Source organism: Mustela putorius, unplaced genomic scaffold (assembly GCF_011764305.1).
Source record: "Mustela putorius furo isolate JIRA1106 unplaced genomic scaffold, ASM1176430v1.1 tig00537248_pilon_pilon_pilon, whole genome shotgun sequence".
Lineage (NCBI taxonomy): Eukaryota > Metazoa > Chordata > Mammalia > Carnivora > Mustelidae > Mustela > Mustela putorius.
The window spans coordinates 10,889,044-10,909,009 of record NW_025422387.1 but is presented as its reverse complement, the minus strand read 5'-3'; the positions used below and the strand labels follow the sequence as shown (position 1 = coordinate 10,909,009).

The 19,966-nt window shown below is 44.8% G+C and overlaps 2 protein-coding genes across 6 annotated transcripts in view; one reads left to right on the top strand and one right to left on the bottom strand.

Moving 5' to 3' along the window:
- Positions 1-1,479, bottom strand: part of RNFT2 (ring finger protein, transmembrane 2) — a 71,783-nt gene extending 70,304 nt beyond the window's left edge. For all 3 annotated transcript variants that reach the window (XM_004753309.3, XM_004753306.3, XM_004753310.3), the window contains exon 1: positions 1,322-1,479. The gene's annotated coding sequence lies outside the window, so the exon portion shown is untranslated. The remainder of the gene's footprint in view (positions 1-1,321) is intronic.
- Positions 1,480-1,598: 119 nt separating this feature from the next.
- SPRING1 (SREBF pathway regulator in golgi 1) lies at positions 1,599-18,532 on the top strand. Of its 3 annotated transcripts, none has more exons than XM_004753302.3 (5): positions 1,602-1,839; positions 10,359-10,515; positions 15,488-15,639; positions 16,023-16,136; positions 17,978-18,532. In XM_004753302.3, exons 1-5 carry the CDS (start codon positions 1,720-1,722, stop codon positions 18,059-18,061), a joined length of 627 nt encoding a protein of 208 aa, XP_004753359.1. In that variant the 5' UTR covers positions 1,602-1,719; the 3' UTR covers positions 18,062-18,532. The 3 variants fall into 3 exon arrangements, with proteins under 3 accessions (XP_004753362.1, XP_004753359.1, XP_004753361.1); XM_004753304.3 differs by having other exon boundaries at positions 1,605-1,903; XM_004753305.3 differs by lacking the exon at positions 10,359-10,515 and having other exon boundaries at positions 1,599-1,903.
- Positions 18,533-19,966: the final 1,434 nt, after the last annotated feature.

Genomic DNA, 19,966 nt, shown 5'->3' with positions numbered 1-19,966 from the left:
TTTACCCTCTCCCCACCAGGCACACTGGCCATTTTGTTTTTCAAACAGGCAGGCTTGTCCCTGCCTCAGGGCCTTTGTACTTGCTCTTCTCGATTCCTTCAATGCTTTTCTTTCTGTCTAACTTCCTCAGGGCAAATGTCGCTTCCTTCCAGAGTCCTTTTCCTCTCATCCTCCTGACTCATGACATATTGCCCTGTTTTATCTTCTTTATAAAACTTATTTACTTACATGTTTGCTTATTTATGATCTGTCCCCGTAAGAATGTAAATGCCACAAAAGGAGGGATCCTATGTCTGGCTCACCCAGGTACCTCAGCATCCAGAACTGCCTAGCACAGAGTTGCATTCAACAAATAAATATTTGGATATTTATTTATTTATTTATTTATTCAATATTTATCTTGGGATCTCAATTAATTTTTTGTATATTCCTTTCTCCCTCCCCAACCTTTCACCCTAGAAAAATAAAAGCCTAGACTTTCCACGAATAGGTTTACCCTTGAATTCTTTCTTTCTTTCTTTTTTTTTTTTTTTGGTATTAGAACCCAAGATGGTATATTTTAGTTGAGAACATCATAATCGGTTGTTGAATGATTTCCTAATCCTGACCACCTTCTTCAAGGGACAGCATTGGTGTTAGCAGGACCACTGATGAGAGACAATTCACTGGCTAACCCTCTTTTTTTGGAAACTCAGCTAAGATACGGGTCAGTAGCACCACCTTTACATATGAAGGAAAGCTCGTTACGTAAATATTTTTCAAGAACAAGCAATGCCACCTTAATGGCCCCTCCCAGTGATTCTCCATCACTTGCAAATCCTTGGGGAAAATAAAATACAGCATCCCCAAAACACAAATCCCAAATTTGACACACCTTCCTAAATCACACGCCCAAGATTCTACTTCAGATGCTCGACTTCAAGGGGCTTCAGATTCACTCTTGGAAGCAGGCCATACGTAATTATTCCAGTACTGAATTCTGGTATAAAATTTTGCACGTGGGATGCATCCGAATGACTAAATGAAACGCCTCTTAACCCTCTGCTCCATTCATCGTACTACCTCCCTGTGAAGAATTACCCTGAGACTTCTCAATGCACGCTTTGTTTTAAGTTGCGCCCCCAGGCCGTTACAGGGCTGCACCGAAATGCTGGCGAGAGCATCTCCGGCGTTCCAAGCACTGGAAGCCGGCAGGTACACTTGAGGAACAAAGCCGCGAGCATTCCTGCAACCAACGTTCAGCACAAAACGCCCTCGGACTGCAAGGACAGGAGACTACACGGACTGTCCCCGAAGGAAAAAAAACGCGTTCTCTTTTTACCTGCCCAGACAATTCAGCAATCACAGCAGCATCCTTCACGTCCTTCCAAGCCAATCACTCGCGAGGCCCGGGGAGCACGTGACTTCCGAGTGCTTCCGGCCTCTCTTCGGGTTCTCTCTCAGGTGGCCTTAGCGCGGCGCTAAGAGAGGGGCGCCGCTACTCCTGCGGTGCGCACGCGATTGCCCGCCCCCCTTTCGAGAGTCAGCCAATAGGAGGCCGGTGCTTCTTAGGGACCAATGGGCAGGAGACGAGCTAAGCCGGTGGGCGACGCGAGCTGAGTGGAGGCGGGGCGTGGAGCGGGTCACGTGGGGGCGGCGCGGGGTGGCTGCCGGGAGCTGGCTGGGCCGGAGGCCGCGGGGCCGGCTCCCGCTGCGAGGAATGGAGCTGCCGGCCGTGTAATGGCCATGCCGCCCGGGCCCCGGGCCTTCCTTGCTCCGCGCCCCGGCCGCCGCGCCCTTCGTCCGCGCCGGCATGGTGAACCTGGCGGCCATGGTGTGGCGCCGGCTCCTCCGGAAGAGGTGGGTGCTCGCCCTGGTCTTCGGGCTCTCGCTCGTCTACTTCCTCAGCAGCACCTTCAAGCAGGTCAGTGGCTGCCCGCCGCCCTCCCGCCTTTGCTCTCTCGGCCGCCTGGCTTCCCGCCGGGGTGGGGGGAGCCGCCTGTGCAGCCGCGCTGTCAGTGTGTTCCAGGGTCCGGACCGCCGGGTCCGAGGACCGGCTGAGGGACCTGCCCAGTTCGTTGGTGCCGGGGCGGGAAGGCGCTGCTAAGGCCAGGGGCACAGGTGGGACTCGAACCCAGGTCTGTGGGCCCCTGACTGTGGCTTTTACCCTTCCTACCTGCCTGGCCCAGGGCTTGAGGGGGAGGGCGTGCGTTTCTTGCTTCTTCCTCCCGGCAGTCGTGGGGGAATGTGTGTCCCTAGATTGCACCGGGGAAACTGAGACTCGGAGAGGGGGAGGTGCTAGGTAGCCACGCTGCGAGGCTAGCGCTGGCGTACTTGCCCTGCGTTTACTTTGGGGGCTCGGTGGTCCACCCGGGAACCTCAGCAGGACCCACGAGGTACCCTTTCTGGGGTACCTCATGCTGCTGTGTCCTCAGTTGACTCATTCACTCAGAAATTGCCACAGCCACCCCAGCCTTCAGAAACTACCACCCTGATCAGTCAGCAGCCATCAACATCAAGGCAAGACGCTCCACCAGCAAAACATTACGACTCGCTGAAAGCTCAGATGGTGATTAGCATTTTTTAGCAAAAAAGTATTTTTTTAATGAAGTTCACACAAAAGATGTTGGACAGCTTCTACAGTTTTGCTTCATCATTTGCTGTCTCTCAGGCCCCGATGACACCGAGTCCATCTGAAATGTTCATTCCAGCAAATGTGGTTTTGAAATGGTATGAAAAGTTTCAAAGACGACTAGCACAGAACCCTCTCTTTTGGAAAACATAATTTGAATAAAATAATTTTTAATAGGAAAAAAAAATTCCATCCTTCGTTGGATGGAATTTGCTTCTTACGTCCCCATCCCCTTCATTTTTCTTCTGTGTGAGACTTTCTGGGAGAAAAGGCAGGGTGGTTTGGTGGGAAATGCGACCAAAGCATGGACGTTGATGAGTCCGGTTTGAGCGTTTGGGTTTTTAGAAAGGATGACAGCATACCTCGGAGTGTATCAGGAATAGTACTGGTTTATGCTGTTCCTCTGATGTCTGATTGCTGTGAGGGTCTCAGGGGTCAAGTTGTTAAATAAAATATATTAATGAATATAAAATAAACTATGTGACCCTAGTCACAGCTAAACACCCTAGTTTAACAGGTTCAGTGGGGGCACTGTGTAAAGGGAACATAGGGAACTGTATCCCACCTCTTAACCTTAGGCAAACAGGGTGAGTGTTGTGAGCCTCTTTGTTGACTGGGATGTGTTGGTGACATTCAAGAACTAAGTGCTTCTGGGACTTGTGTTTCTGCAACCTCACAGACACCTTGTGGTCACGTGATTTTCCTTCTCTGTCTGGAGGACCTCTGAGTGTTAGAGTGAGCCAGGACTCAGATCTCTGCATTCTTCCCTACCTGACCCAGGTGATTTCTGGGACCATTGTTTAAATTCTAGCTGTATGCTCTCGATATCCAAATTTGTAACTTTAGCCTAGACCTTTCCAGAAAACTCCCAATTTTTCTGTCCGGTTGGTTAATTGACATCTTTTTGAATGTGTCATAGGCTTCTCATTCTTGGCCAAAACAGAGCTCTTGATTCTCCACCATCGACACTTCCTCTTCAGTCTTCCCAGGCTCACTAAGTGGCATTACTGTTCACTAGTAGTCCGGCCACAGATACTTCCTTCATTCTCTCACTCCCCATAACCAAAACATTGCCCCTGCCTCCGCAGTGTATCCTGATTTTCTTTCTTTCCCCGGATTGTCACTGGTGCCACTGTAGGTCAGGCTACCTTGTCTGGACTACTGGAGTAGCTCGCCATCTAGTCTCTGCCTCCTTTTTTTTTTTTTTTTTTGATTTATTTCATTTGAGAGAAAGAGGAGGAAGAGGGAGGGAGAGAATCCGAAGCCGACTCCGTGCTTATCATGGATGCCAAGGGGGCTTCGATCCCATGACCCTGAGATCGTGACCTGAGCAGATATCAAGAGTTCGATGCTCAACCGATTGAGCCACCCTGGTGCCTCAAGATCTCTGTTTCCTTTCTTGTCCAACAGTCTTTTTTCTCTACCCAGCAGTAATAGGAGTGATAATCTGGAAGAAAAAAATCATAGTTCTTCCCTAGGTATAATTCTTTGGCTCTCTGTTGCATTCAGATAAAACTCAGACTCCATTCCAGGATCACTGCTTGGTGAGTCGTTTTTGTCCCTTCAGGCCCGGCTAACCGTTACCGTCTCAGGCCACACTGGGTGACACAGACTAAATTAAGGTTCATTGACTGTAGACATGTTTTATTTTCTTTGTACTAGGAATCATTAACTGAACATTTCTTGTTCATAAACTTGTTTATCTGTCTTCTCTCTCTCTTTCCCTTCTAGATGTTCATATTCTTGAGAACAGGAACCTTGTCTGTGTCGTTCATAGAATCTCACCCCCTAGAATACTGCCAGGCACTTAATGGACCCTCAAGTGTGGTTTGAACAGACGAGTGAGTTGTGAGTCTTCTTAATTGGGGTGACTTTTCCTTTCTTCTCCAACTACTCAGATGCTGTCTCCTCTGTGACCTTCCCTACAACCATCTTAAAGGTACTCTTGTGTACCTTGTGTATTTATTTTAAAATTACAGTTTGTCTTTTTAAAAAACCTGTGATCCATGACTGTGATTGGGGAGGGATGATTGTGATTCGCCTCAAACTGTTGGCAAATTTCTCTGGGTCAGATCCCTCCCACAGCCTAATAAACACTAAGAAACCCTTCAGCTGTAACCTTTCTATCCCTGCCCATCAACTCCTGGCAGCCATTCATCAACTTTCTGTCTCTGGGTTTGCTGATTTGGACATTTCATATAAAGGAATCCTACAACACGTACTCTTTTTCTTTCAGTTCAGTTCTTCGTAGCATATAGTAGTGCTTCTTTTTTTTTTTTTTTTTAAGATTTTATTCATTTATTTGAGAGAGTGTATAAGAGAGCACAGGTGGTAGAGAGAGAGAAGCAGGCTACCTATTGAGTGGGGAGCCCAATGCAGGGCTTGATTCCAGGACCCAGAGATCATGACCTGAGCTGAAGGTAGACGCTTAATGACTGAGCCACACAGGTGGCCCGTTGTACTTCATTTTTATGTGTGGATAATATTCCATCGTCTCCATCTGCTGCATTTTGTTTTCCGTTCATCTGTTGGTGGATGGTTGGCTTTTTTTTCTATTATAAATAATGCCTCTATGAACATTAGTATACAAGGTTTTATTTGGAAGTACGTTTTCATTGCTCTTGGATATGGTCCTAGGAGTGTAGAAATGATGGGTCACGTGGTAATTCTGAGTTTAACTTTTTGAGGAATTATCAGACCGTTTTCTAAAGTGGCTGCACCAATGCAGTGAACTTTTGAGGAACTATCCTTGTCAAGTTTTGATGTAGGTACCAAAGAAGACTATCTGTAATTATTTGAAAAAGCTATTGAAATATCCCTCCCATTTCCAACTACACATCTTTGTGAGATAGAGTTTCTTCACATGCTTCAACTCAGACAACGTATTGCTACAGATTAACTGCAGAGGGAGATGGGAGAATCCTGCTGTCTTCTATTCAGCCAGACATTAAAAAGATTTGCAGAAATATAAAAGCATTTTCTCACCAAATTGATTTTTTTGTTCTGAAGAACATTTTTTTTCACAAAAAAACCCCTGTTAACATACAATAGGTTCATCTTTATTTTTAGTTGAATAGATAATTTAAATATTTTAAGAATTTATTTTTAAATTTCTAGTATGATCCTCATAAACCCACATATGGAGATTCTCTATATAAGGAAGATAAAGGGTCTTTGGGACCCACAACTCGGAGCCCATTCTGGCTGACGCTGTGCTCGGTGCATTTGAGTTTGCTCGTCTTGCTCCGCTCTGCGCTGCAGGTCTGGTCACCTGCCACTCCTGAGCTGTGGGACTTGAGGCAAGTTTGCTTCACTTTGCCTACCCTCCGTTTCTTCATCTGTGAGATGGAGATATGGTATGGAATATGTGGGGCTGGGGGTGTGTGTTGGGATTGAATTGAGAAGATGCTGTGAGAAGTCGTAAAGCTAGCTACTGGGCCCCATGCTCTGCTTCAGGGAAACTGAGCTCGTGGAGCAGACGCAGCTGCTGCTTGCCTGGAGAGGAGCTGATTACCCTCTGTTGCTTTGAATTCCTCTTTTCCTTGGTTTTCACGTTAATTAATGCTTTGGGGGATAGTTTAAATTGTAGAGATGGGAGTGCAGGAGAAATTAATGACAATGGTGGGGATGCCATTGGGCTGTAGAGGATTGGGTGCCAAGTGACTTGGGCGCATTTACTTAACAAATGTTGAGTGAGCCCCAGCTGCGTGCTAGGTGCGCTCTGCTAGGGTGGTGGAATACAAGGGGTAGGGGCAAAATGGATGAGGTCTCACTCCAAGAGCCTGTATTGTGCCAGGGAGTGAAGGGGGCAGAAATGGCAGGTGGCCAAAATGATTTCAGATTATGATTTACCCTATGAAGGAAACAAAACAAGCTGCGGCGGTAGAGCATCAAGGTGGGCCTAACCCTGTGGGGCATTCGAGCTGAGACGGAAGAAATCCCTGTCTTGGAGTCAGAGGGTCCTTAGAGGGCCTCTTGTGTAAATAGATGTTCTCGTGTTCAAGTGGAGGGGTTCTTGAAAGTCTCTGGGCTCTTGGCATAACTCCTTGAAAACATATTAACATCTTCAGCTTTCAAGGAACTAAGTGTGTAAATTGAAGTAGACTACTAGTGTGTAAGTTAGATACTTCTGAAGTGTAGCAAATCATAAGAGAGTTGCTAAACTATTTTTTATTGTTGTTGTTACTGTTCACCAAGGTTTGTATGTTTTTCAGAATGTTTGTCAAGTTACTCCCCAGGATAGAGGAGAACAGTGACCCATAACTTCACCGAGCATGGGACATTTATCTCACTTGACCCTTATGGTAACCCCTGGAAAACAGACTGGGCAGTTATTTAAATCAGGCTAAGTAACATATATTAGTAATAAAAACATTACTGTAGCTCTTTATAATTTATGAAGAAAGGTCTCTCTCTCTCTTTTTTTGTTTTTTGTTCCCATTCTTTGTACCACGTGTGGGCGTCTGTTGTGGCTGATTGTACTGATTTCTCTGCACACTTCTTTATCGACGGCTCAGGGGGCACTCCGAGAATAGAGAACCTGACTGCCTTTGTATATCCTTACTGCTTTGTACGGACTTGCTGCCTTTTTGGGAGGAAACACATGCATGTGTGCGTGCACACACACAGGCATGAATCTGTGTAAAGATAAAAAGCCTAGAATTGAGACAGCCTAACAGAGTAGGTCGGTTTGGAGAGGGTTTAAAACCATGGGAGGAATCCCCTCAGTGGCCCTTCACTACACCATACTGGCGAGACTGGACCCTCAGAAACACGAATGTGTGCTAATTCTTTACATTTGCCACTATGTCTTACACTGTCCCTTGTACAGTCTTGTTTGATTGTACAACTCTTATTACCCAATCCTTTTGTCAGGGTCTTGGATACTTAACGTTTGAAAACTTGAAAAAGTGTTCAAGTGCCAGAAAAATTGTCTTCCTGTTAACTGGGAGCATAGTTATGTGGAAGAGCTTGCCGGGATGCACTTGGCTGTGAACTCTTGTTTTCTTTGGGGAAGAATAACAGGACAGTTTCAGAGTGGTGTTAGGAGTACTTTCAACCTTGTGAGATCCATTATACTTTGACCAGCTACTTACTAGTTTTCACAGCTATTAATTTATTTATTTAGGACAGCATTTGGAGCTCAGTTTCGTTTGTGCATAGCTTGATTCTACAGTTAACTGATACGGGCCCAGCAGAGCAGAGGAGTGTGAACTGATGGTAGTTAAGCAGTGTGCACCTAAGTGATTTTTCCCATGTTCCCAAGGCTTCTGTGCGTAGCCTCTCTTCTTGCACCAGCCAAGAAATACAGATCTTGTTTTTGTATAACCCATCCTGTTTCTGCCAGTGCCAGTTCTTGCCTATAAGTGAAACAAAGAGAAGAGCAAAATAGAAATTAAAGTCACCACATGTAACTGTTTTACACTTAGTAAATTAAAGAACATACTCCAGTACTGGTGCAGTGGTGGTGGATTTGTTACATAAATGCTGGTAATACTACAAATGGTGTATATAACTTCCGGGATCTTATTTGGCACTATATAGCAGGGATATAACTTCTGGGACGTTATTTGGCACTATATAGCAGGGACTATTTCTAGTAATTATTACTGAGTCATTCAAGAGAATAAACAAACCTCTGTTTTTATTGCAGTGCTGTCTATGATAACAGAAACTTGGGCTGGGTCAAATGTTCTGTGGAAAGTGTGTTTACTGAATTATGGCACATCAACATGATAGAGTATTATATGGCCTTGAAAATGCTATTATGAGGATGAGGTGGGTACTTAATGGTTTACCATCCAGTTAGGGTCAAGAATTGCTGAATGGCAAGCATCCTCATTTGTAGTCTAAATGCTGGGGCCGAAGGTTAGAAATTAAAGTATAAAAATTGATAAAGCTTTATTTAAGCAATGGGACTGTGGGCAATTTTTGTTTTTAATGTTGGTAGTCATGCTTTTTTTTTTTTAAATAAAATTTCTATTTTGGGAGAATTACAGATTCAAAGAAAAGTTTCAAGGATAGTACAGAGTTCGTGTAGATCCCTCAGTGTCTTGTTAGTGATAATCATCTTTTTATTATTTTAAATTAAAAATGAAAATATTCCAAAAATGACAGAAGATGTAAATAATCCCCTCTATCCCTTCCAGGTTAATAGTCTGTAGCATATGTTCCCATACTTTTATCTCAGTTCTTACAAACCTGTATGTGTATGTTGTTGTTATCATAATGTGTGATATATAATATGCATTTTCTTTTGTAACTTGCTTTTTTCACATAGTATATTGTGACATCCAGTGGTCTACACACAGTGTGGTCTGTGTATTAAAATCATTCAGGTGGTTTAACAATATTGATTCCCAGGTTGCATCCACAGAGATTTTTTACTCGGTCTGAAGTTGGGCTCAGAAATCAGAATTTGTTTTAAAAGTCTTGTGTAATTTAATGTGCAAGCCAGCTTTGAGAACTGCTCAAGGTAAATACGTATCCGTCACATCTGGGATTTTTCTAATAGCCATGGCTATACCGGTGTTATTCAGTCATTTCTCTGTTGGGTTTCTGGGTTTTTCCTACAAAGTAAACAGTACTGTAGTAAACATCCTGGTGCATCCTTACACATTGGTACTTTCTATAGAAAATGCTCAAAAATGTGTTTATTTTATCAAAGTAGATGCGGATATGTGTATTTTAAATAGTAGTAGCTCTTCTCAGGCTCCTTTCCTAAAGATACCCCAGGAACTGTGAAGCTCTGTTTCATTGTTTAGTCCTCTGCCATCAGGACTTTCAGGATTAGTCCTTTTTGGTGGTGACACATGACAGGACATTCTTAATGGTAAAAACCACAAAATCTATTAAAAAGGCAGAATGTTTAAAGTATATAAAAAGCTTTGGGGAGGGAGTCTTGTATAATTGTTTTGTTTTCCAACAGCAGGTTGAAGGATTCAGATGACAGCTGTCTCATGATTGGTTGTTTTGTACTTAGACACCTTCCCCCTTTGTTCCTTTAATAAAATAGGAAAAGCAGTATTGAAAACTCGGCTGCAGCTTGTTGGCTAGGAGACAAGGCATAAATGCTTGCCTCTAGAGCAGCATGGCCCTTTGCATGTGTAGGTAAAGGGCTGGCTGGAAGGATGTCTTATGAAGGGTATGTTGTAAGAGTTCCACAATTACTGTCTTTTCATAGGAGAAATTTGCAAGTTGGCATGCTTCTTCTTGCCCCTAAAACCAACCTCCCAGTTCAGTGTTACCCTAATGAAGTATTATTCATAATGGCAAATGAAAGTGACCTTGTGCCCCAAATGAGTCCAGGGATTGTCTAAAATGACAGTTGTGAAATGCCTTTGAAGTTTCCTCTTCTATTTTAAAGGTATATTCAAATTTTACATTTTGTTCAGCAATGTGTTTGTTTTATTATAAAAATATTTTAAATGATATACCATCAGGGAGAAAAAGTTTAAAGCTTTGTCTCAGGTTTGCAAGAAATTAATTCTTTCGTACACATTTAAACAGGCATGTAATCCAGAGGCCGTTAATGTGAGTACGCCAGTTTTGAAGCATAACCTTAATTTATTACTTTTCCTGCAGGTTTATTTTGTGTTTTATATTATGGCTTTGGCTCAGACTCGACTCGGCTGATTCCAGTCGTGCAGGCTTTCTTACGTTTCTGTCCTGTTGTATAGTTGCTATGAGAAGTTGGTGGGAACGTAAGAGACAGTACTTTAACCTTCCTTTGGTGGTCTCTTTGTAGGAGGAAAGGGCAGTGAGAGATCGGAATCTCCTCCAGGTTCAAGACCATGACCAGCCCATTCCATGGAAAGTGCAGTTTCACCTAGGGAACAGCAGTCGGCCTGGCAACCAGTGCCGGAACTCCATTCAAGGGAAGCACCTCATCACGGATGAGCTAGGTAGGGCTGTCTCCTCTCTTCTCTGCAGCCATTGAAGGGCTGTGCTGTGAGTCATTACTGGGGTTTTATACAGTGCCATTCCCAGCATTTCTACATCTTTATTTCACACTTTACTTGTCATTCAGGTTCCCCTGTCAGAGAAGTTTGATCTGATAATTCTGTCTCCAAAGCTCCTTGTACCTGTACTACACGGTTTCAGCATTTGTTCATGTGCTGGCCCCTAGGCTGCTTGCTGCTCATCTCTTCCTGGCCCCAGGATGTTCAGATCTTGCCCAGGTTGTCTTCTCATCTTGGTGGTGAACTCTATACGGTAGCCAGTGTTCCTCCTTGGTGACCTACATAATATCCACACAGTTTTGGCACTTAGGAAGTGTGCTTGTTGACTGACTGACCAGGTGATTTCACATGAATGATAAACACGTTTCTTTTTCTCTTTACTATTTATTTACTTATTTTTAAAAGATTTTATTTATTTGAGAGAGAGAGTACACAGGCAGAGGGAGGGGGAGAGTGAGAAGCAGACTCCCCACTGAGCAGAGAGCTTGATGTGGGGCTTGATCCCAGGATTCTGGGACCATGACCTGAGCCAAAGGGAGACGCTTAACTCACTGAGCCACCCAGGTGCCCTATCTATGTATTTTAGAGAGGGTGCGCACGTAATGAGCTGGGGGTGGGGGGAGGGTGAAAAGAAGACTCCCCACTGAGCATAGAGCCCAACATGGGACTTGATCCCATGACCCTGAGATCATGACCTGAGCCGAAATCAAGGGTTGGATGCTTAACCGACTGAGCCACTCAAGCACCTGAATAATAAACACATTCAAAATGTGTTGTTCTTACAGTGAAAACAGCAGCTCCTCTTTCCAGGAGCTTCCTCTCAGAGTTTTGTTGCCTCATTTTAGTCTGTAAGAAAGGGGATTCCTGTGCTGTTGAGGTGGTTGGATTAGTTGATTGTGGTCTCACCAGTTGAAGGCTGGCCCTGTCTTTCTGAAGAGGGACTCCCACTAGTGCACACATGAGCTCTCAATTAGTGCCGGGCACTGGGCTAAAACCTCTCCTTGAGTATCTTGTCTGATTTGTATAATAGTCCTATAGCGTAGACATTGCTCCTGTCACTTTGTAGGTGAAGGCAGGCACCAAGAGGCTAAGAAACTTAGCCTTTTTTTTTCCCCAGTGACAGATTTTGTTCTTTTTATAGTTAAAAACAAAATCAACCTCCCCCCAAGTAACCCCCCAAACAAACAAAAAAATCAGATTAAATAAAATTTACAGTGAATATACCCATACATCTGTATGTGCAATTAAATACTGTCTGTTACTGTGGCACAAACCTCAAACAAACAATATACAAGTGAGAGAAAGGGGAAATCAATTCTGCTTTTCTTATTCTGTCCATATAAATATATTCATAAAGACCAGAAATGAAAAGGGAGCTTGGGATGGTAAGGAGATTGAATAGGGGAGTGTGGGACCCTCCCAAACCTACCTGACCAAAAAATATGAAAAAAATTAATTTCATGGTGGGAGAAGAGATAAAAAATGGCAGAAGAGAATGGGAAGGAGAGGGAAGCATTGTCTGCAGTGGGAAGGGTTCTTTATAAGCCATGATCAAGTTGCTATTATCACACCAGAAGAGTTACACTTTCCCTTAATGTCAACTATCTGAACAGTTTTCAGAGTTGCCCCATAGTTTTGTAGATTGTTTTTTCTTTTTTCAGTTGGTGGTTTGCAAATAATCCAGTTGGCTTGTTTGCTGGAGTAAATTTTGCTGTATTTCAGAGTCTCAGCACTCTTGTGAGTGTGGCAGTACTGTAATCGACACAGGGCAGCCTTGAATTAGAATATTCAACTATACACAATGACTGAACAAAATGCAGACATGCTGTCATTAAAATGAAACGAGTGCATTTACTGTTCTTTAAAAAACAAACAAACTTTGCATTCCCAGCAAAAAACAAAAACAAAAACAAAAAACAGCTTTCCCAAAAAGATCGCAAAAGCATTAGTCCAGATGAGATTATTTGGAATTGAAGAAAGGGATCAGAGGAAAAACACCCACCTAAGGTAGCAGATCTGGAAAAATTTGCACAAAAACATGGTGACAAGGGGTGCTTGGGTGGCTCAATGGGTTAAAGCCTCTACCTTCGGCTCAGGTCATGATCTCAGGTTCCTGGGGTCAAGCCCCCCCCCCCCCCCCCCCCCCCCCGCATCGGGCTCTCAGCTCAGCAGGGAGCCTGCTTCCCTTACTCTCTCTCACTGCCTGCCTCTGCCTACTTGTGATTTCTGTCTGTCAGATAAATAAATAAAATCTTAAAAAAACATAAACAAAAACCCACGCGGTGACAAGCCAGCAACGGTGCCAGTGCCAAATTCTGTCTTTAAGATCATATTGAAAAATCAAAATATTGCATATAGCCTCTTGTTTTTTTTTGTTTTTTAAACAAAGTTTGGCAAAGGAAATTTGCTTCCATAAGATGACACAGCTGTTAGAGGGCAGACCTAGGGCCAGGACTGAACTTGGGAGTTCAGTCCTTTTTTTCTTAGAGACTGTTGTGTTTCTATAACACCCAGTGAGAAAAATGATATCTTATGCCTTGACTTCAATAGTTAATATTAGGTTACAAGTGACAGTCATTTTCTTTTGTTGTAGCTAACACAGGAATAATTTTCCTCTGAGTAGTAATTCAAGTGAGACAAAGACTCAGACTTCTCAAGCAAAACGTTCCAAAAATCGACTAATAAAAATCCCAGAGCCATAGGTTGTATTGTACCTCCATGACTGTGAGAAGAAGGAAACAATTTCATAAAGAAAACTGCAGGAATTTATGCTTTTTAGCAAGCAGATGCTGCCACGAATATTGCCAGGGTAACAGTTAGAATGATGCTTTCCACGTTTAGGAGTTAATTTCCCAGTGAATCGCGACATACTCTGAGGTTGTGATCTTACTGGACTCCTTGTTGGAAATGACATTGGCGTGAGTAGATTTACAAGGTAGAAGGAGAAATCTTGAGCTCTCTTTCACCAGAAATCAGAAGGCCCTGTGGTTTCAAGGCTGAATACTGGCAGTTAACACTGGGGTGTGGAAGGACTGGGGGGCAGGGCGCATGTGAAAGGCAGCCAGTGCAGCTGATACCTACAGTTTGGGAGAGAGAAGAGAGCAGAAAGAGAATTTCAACAAGTGGAGTTTAGGACATGTTCTATTTTACTGTCTTCCTGACAGGAGATAAGATTTCATCGTCGTTAGTTTTGGCCAAATTTTGAGAAACATGCTGACTTATTTTGATTTTTTTGGTTTATTTATAATCCCTGTGAAGAAAATGAGTAAGAATAGTTAAAAAGAATCCCAGAAACATATATTACAGCATTTGAGTTGTCCTCCCTTAATTTAGAAGACAAAATGTAGTTAAAGCAACACAAAGCACCCAGTTCTTAGGTAACTGGGGTCTGGTTCTTTCCAGGCCTCGGGTTTCCAGGTGTTAAGTGAGGTCCGTCTGAGTCTCTTCCATTGTTATTTTAGTGGTGCCCCCTGGTTTTGCACAGACTTTGTTTTCCAGAGTAGTTTCTGAAAACAGCCTTATACTTCACCAGGTCTCATTCTCTGAGGATTAAGAAGCTGGGGCATTTGGAATGGAATGATGCTGGCAACAGCTGCTCTGCACCTGTGGGCCTGGGTAGAGACCTATGGGCCCATGCATGCACTTGGGAGTTTCCCAAGAGCCATGTGGTGTCCCTCATGCATTTATTTTTACATTTTTCTGTCTCACTCCTAGAGATTATAGAGAAATGCCTATTTAGCAGCTCTGAGCAGTTAGTTTTTACAAAGAGAGTCCTTTCCTTCAAGTTGAGTATGGGTTTGACTGGGTTGGAGACTGTGTTTACAGATGACAGGATTTATGAGCAGAGGGTATTAGGGTTTTTGTCCCTTGGGTATTAGAGAGCTTGCATTCCTGGATTCTGAGGGGTAGTTGAATCTGGGCCTATATACGTACAGACAGCCTAAATCAACTTATGAAGGTTCATTGTGACTACTTTTTCCAAAAATCCTCCAAATCACTAAGTAAATGCAAGCATTTAAAAGAGGTCTGTAAAGGGGCGCCTGGGTGGCTCAGCGGGTTAAGCCGCTGCCTTCGGCTCAGGTCATGATCTCAGGGTCCTGGGATTGAGTCCCGCATTGGGCTCTCTGCTCGGCAGGGAGCCTGCTTCCCTCTCTCTATGTTTCTGCCTGCCTCTCCATCTACTTGTGGTTTCTCTCTGTCAATAAAAAAATAAAATCTTTAAAAAAAAAAATGTCTGTAAAGATTGGGGGGTGGGTTGGTGGGTATTTATTTATTTATTTAATTTTCAGTATAACAGTATTCATTATTTTTTCACCACACCCAGTGCTCCATGCAATCCGTGCCCTCTATAATACCCACCACCTGGTACCCCAACCTCCCACCTTCCCGCCACTTCAAACCCCTCAGATTGTTTTTCAGAGTCCATAGTTTCTCTTGGTTCACCTCCTTGGTTGGTTGGTTTTTAAATCTAGATGGATCTCACTTTCAGGAATGAATGCCTTGGTTTTTTTCTATTTTCTTTCTCTTTCTCTTCTTCTTATTCTTTTATTTTGAGAACAATGCCAGTTTTCTTCAGTTACAAATGAAGGAGTGGCTTGCATTGGTTAGATATGACTTGACATGGTGATTAAATCAGACCTGTGCCAGCAGACCAGGAGGTTATTTTAGGTAGATTAGAACACGAAGCCTGCTCACCGCACAGCAGCCCGTGTTGCCTGTCCACAACGACCTGCAGAGAGCAAGCCCCGATCCCTCGTGTTGGACTCCCGGCCCCTCTGCTGCTTGGCGCGCTCCACACACCACGTCCCGGCTCTGTGTGCTTTTCGTGTGCGCTTTCATTGCTGCTTCGTGGTCCCCCCGGGAGAGGGATGGGAGGCCTGCTGGCTTTCTACTCAGGTGAGTCTCTGACTTCCAGGGTACATTTGTGAAAGGAAGGATTTGCTGGTGAACGGCTGCTGTAACGTCAACGTCCCTGGCACAAAGCAGTACCGCTGTGACGGCTGCTTGCCCCACGGCTGCTGCGGCGCCTACGAGTACTGCGTGTCCTGCTGCCTGCAGCCCAGCAAGGTACGGACGGTAGCCGCCGTCTCCATGTCCTTTCTCTATGCCCTTCCTGGATGCTGAGCATCGGAGTCTCCGCGCGAGAGTCTCTGGAAGGTAGGGCTGAGACGGGAACCGTGTAGATGGCAGAAACTGCTCCTGTGAGGTAGTGCCCATGAGGAAGGGAGTGGTTCCCACTGACTTGGGTGGCTCGTTTGCACATGGGTCCCTGTGTCCCTCATCAGGGCTCACGGAGAGGGGATCAGGCTCGTGCTCATTTGAGCTTGCTGTGTCCCCCTCTCTACCTCCCCTTCCACATCAGCAGTCTCTTAGTTTAGGAGAAATATCCAAGGTTACCTTGTGCTGCTGAGTCTGGAATTTATTACAGGTACTAACTTTTGTTTCCATAGCAACTTCTCCTGGAGCGCTTCCTCAATAGGGCAGCCGTGGCATTCCAGAACCTCTTCATGGCTGTCGAAGATCACTTTGAATTGTGTCTGGCCAAATGCAGGACCTCATCCCAGGTCAGAAGCGGTGATGTGGCTCGCTGGGGGATGGGTGGGAGTCAGTCGAAAATAGGCAGTGGGGGCCTCTCGGTGGGATAATAACGGAGAAGAGATTTGAGCGAGGCCGTGTCAAGCTTTGTTTCGTGGACGGTATTTAGATGATGGTATTGAGAGTGTCAGCATTGGATTTGTACATGCTAGGGAAGTAAAATATTTATATGAAATCAACATCTAATCAGCTTGCGTCTCCCTTACCTGATTGGCATGTCTGCACTTCAAGTGGAAGCTCGTAGTTATTTCTGAGTCTGGGTGGAGCCCTAAAAGTCCAGTTCCTGAGAGCAGTTCTCTGCCCCACGTCTCTGACTGAAATGTGGCTAGGGCTTTCCAGCAACCACTTGTTAAGAGGAAGCAGTCATTTGTTCTGGGATGGAGTTGTAATTTATTTTAGGATTCGAGGGGATGGGGCACGTGGGCAAGAATAAACCTGTGGGTGGTCAAGCTCTCAGTGCTCACTAGCATGCTGTCCGTGTAAGTGCTCTGTTCTTTGGGCGCTCAGCGCTGGCCCTGGCCCTGCAGGTGTCTGCACGTCTGTGCCTTTGCATCACTGCGCCCTTGCCTTGCTGCTTCTGGGCTTGGGCGGTTGTCGGGGCTCTCGGTGTGAGATTGCCAGCTGTGTGGGGTGTACATGCATGCTGCTTCTGGCTTCTGTTTGTGGAGTGTCCAAGACTGGACTGGCTTTGTCTGAGATCGTCATTCTCTGTGACTCTTGAACCCTTTGCCAGGTTTTTGGAGACCGCCTTTTGATTTTATGCCGCCTTGTGCGTCTCTGGTCTGGGATCACTGGGTAAATATTTCAGGGATTATAAGGAGCATTTGAACACATGAAGAAATTCCTGATGGGCTTGTTTTGCTTTAAGAGCTTTCCACTTGAATGGGCTTTAAAGGAAATGTGGAGGGAGGCTGAACACATGACTCATTTTGAATCAGATTCTCTCTCATTCTGAGAAATGTTAGAGAAGGTGGAATATTTTTTTCCTTAACTGATAAAACCCAGACGCTATTTCCAGTCTTGAGGGAAGACACTGACCTTTCTCACTTGATCTTTTTATTGTAAAGAGAGAGGTCCCACTTGCCTGTTTATCTTCATTACAGTATCCTCAAAAAGGAGATTGCTGCATGTCTATAAATTGGATTAATGCTTATGATTTAGATGTTAAGCACTGGTCTTGGGCTAATTAATGAACTCCAGGCTAGCTAAAAACTCAAGTTGCCTTTATGAAAACAAATTGTTGAAAAATTAGCCGTCAGGGATGATTGTGTTAAATCCCATTTTCCATTTATTTAACCAACTGAGGCTTGTGTGGTATTGTGGGATTTGGCTTGTGTGCCAGACCTGGAGGTACATAAAACTTCAGGAAAGCGCCCGGAAATGGCATTTCCTTCGTGTCTGCAGGGTTCAGTACCAGGAACTGAATTTCCTTAGAGCACAGAAGTCAGGAGCGAAACATCTGCTGGATCTTAATCTAACGTAACATCGTCTGAGAAAAAAATAGTTGTCTTGAGTTGCCCAGGGTGTAGCTAGGTTGTTTTAAAAACCAGGCAAACAAAACTCACTATAGGCGTAGGAAGAAACAGGCATGCAGTGATGTTCTGTCCATTTTCACACACTTGTTGGCATTCTGTGTTAAGCATGCGCCTCTGTTTCATAGCAGTGCCTGGACTCTTCTGGTGGCATTTAGAGAATGTCTTGTGCAGGCTCCTGGCAGAGCAGTCCCGCTCCGGCCGCCACTGTCCTGCAACGGAAGTGTGTGAGACTCTGCTCTCTCTCACTGTGCTCTTATCTTCCCTTCTGCCAACAGAGCGTGCAGCACGAGAACACCTATAGGGACCCCATAGCCAAATACTGCTATGGAGAGAGCCCTCCCGAGCTCTTCCCCGCGTGACGGGCACAGAAGGCAAACCAGGCACCACCGGAGAGCTTGTGGCCTGAAGCCACCCTCCAGCGTTCTCTAGTCCACTTGGAAGAAGAGAGGCATCGCGCCGGAGCCTTGGCTTTGACCATCTCTTGTGTTGTACTCTGTGGCCTTGCTCTCCGCTGGGCTTTATCCCATGGGACGGTTCTGTAAAACAGCTTGGAAACAACAGCGGGTCACGTTCAACAACAAACTGCAGGCGAGCTTGCGGAGCTGTTGGCGCTCTGGGGCACCTCTCCCATGGCAGACTCATCTAACCCTTCCCTGTAAAGTTATTTATTGGATTCCTTCGGAGTAGTGGTAATGTTTTATATAGGACGATGCCTTGCCTTGATAGTTGAATATATTCAAGGAAATTGTTGTTGTTCTTGTTTTCTTGTATTCTTGAGTTTGATGAGTTAAGTCATCCTTCCCCTGGATAAAATGTTTGGCCTCTTTGAACGTGTGTGTTCTCTCAAGGTAGTTATTTGGGTTTTGTTTCAACAGCACCTTCAGGAGTGGGCCCTGGACACTGTATCCTGACATCTAAATTTGTCACCAGCTCAGAGCCACTCTTCCCCATGCCGGCTTCCCTGCAGGCGCCCTCAGCTTTTCCCGTAGTGGCATTTGAATCTGCTCACATACCTGTGCGCGAGCACCGTTGGAACCAGAAATTCCAGCTCCTGTTCTGCAGGATTTTGTTCTGATGTCCCGCGCCACTGTCGCCGCCATCGCAGGCTGCTCAGCCGTGTGTGGTACGCTGGGAGCTTCGGGAGCACCGCCGGCAGCCCTCTCTTCTCTCCTGTCATGGAAAACTGGTGTTAAGGGGATTCCTAGGTGAAGATACATCTAGAAGCTGGCTGTAAACAGTCATCCTTCATTGCTTTCAGCTTCCGGATATGTAACAGGTTCAGACCTTCAGTTTCCTGATGATTTGCAAAGAAGAAAAAAACCCAGGTTTCTGTCAAGGTGCTGTGCGAGAGTTACTGGTGCCTCAGTGGGGCTAGTCTGTGAAGGCCGGGCATGCTGGTTGCTGGTCCGCGTGCTTGAGGCGCCCCTCTGGGTTTCTAGTATGACACTGAATCTTGTGGGCTCGACGTCCAGAGTATTTGGTCGCCCTCTCAAGACACCCTGCCCCTCAAATAGTATGGCTCTTTGCTCTCAGGAGACCTGGGCACGTAACTCTTTCCTGGAGCAAGCCTCTCAATAACCCCTGGGATTGGGCAAGGTCTTTTTCCTTTTTTGATTGTTTAAGCTGTTGACCTTGGAGCAGGGCAGTAGTTTTCCAATCCACTTTTGATGTTTTTTTTTCAGTAGGGTTTTTTTCTTTGGACCATGTTTGCCTTCCATTATGTTTCTGCAATATGGAGCAGTAATTGCCCTTAACTTTCTCCTGTTAGTTCTACATCTCTTCCCAAAGTGGTGTGTCACTCTAAATAAGCTTTCTCTGAGAGCTGTCTGGCGATTGTTTTTTAATTTCCTCCCCCCCCCCAACATCTATTTAGTTTGCATCGAACTTTTTGGATTCTAGGTACATTCACGGTGCTAAATCAAACTTTGTATGTGAAAGAAATGTGCATGTCTGGATGTTTTACCATCTCATTCTTTTTGGTAATTCAGTCTGGTGTATGTCTGTCTCATGTGGGTTATCACTGTTATCAGCCTCCTCTTGGAACTCATTTAACTTCTGAACAGTGTAACAGAGACTTAATGTGAAAATGGCTTTATATCAAAGACTAACTCCTGCCTCTTCACTTTATGCTTGAATTATTGACGAGCATGTTCTGCATTTTCAGTGCTTTCACAAATAGTATCTACAGTTTAAGCTTACCTTTATTCCCATGTTGTAGATGAGGAAGTAGTGGGAAGTGAAGTGACTTCCCAGAGTCCCCACTG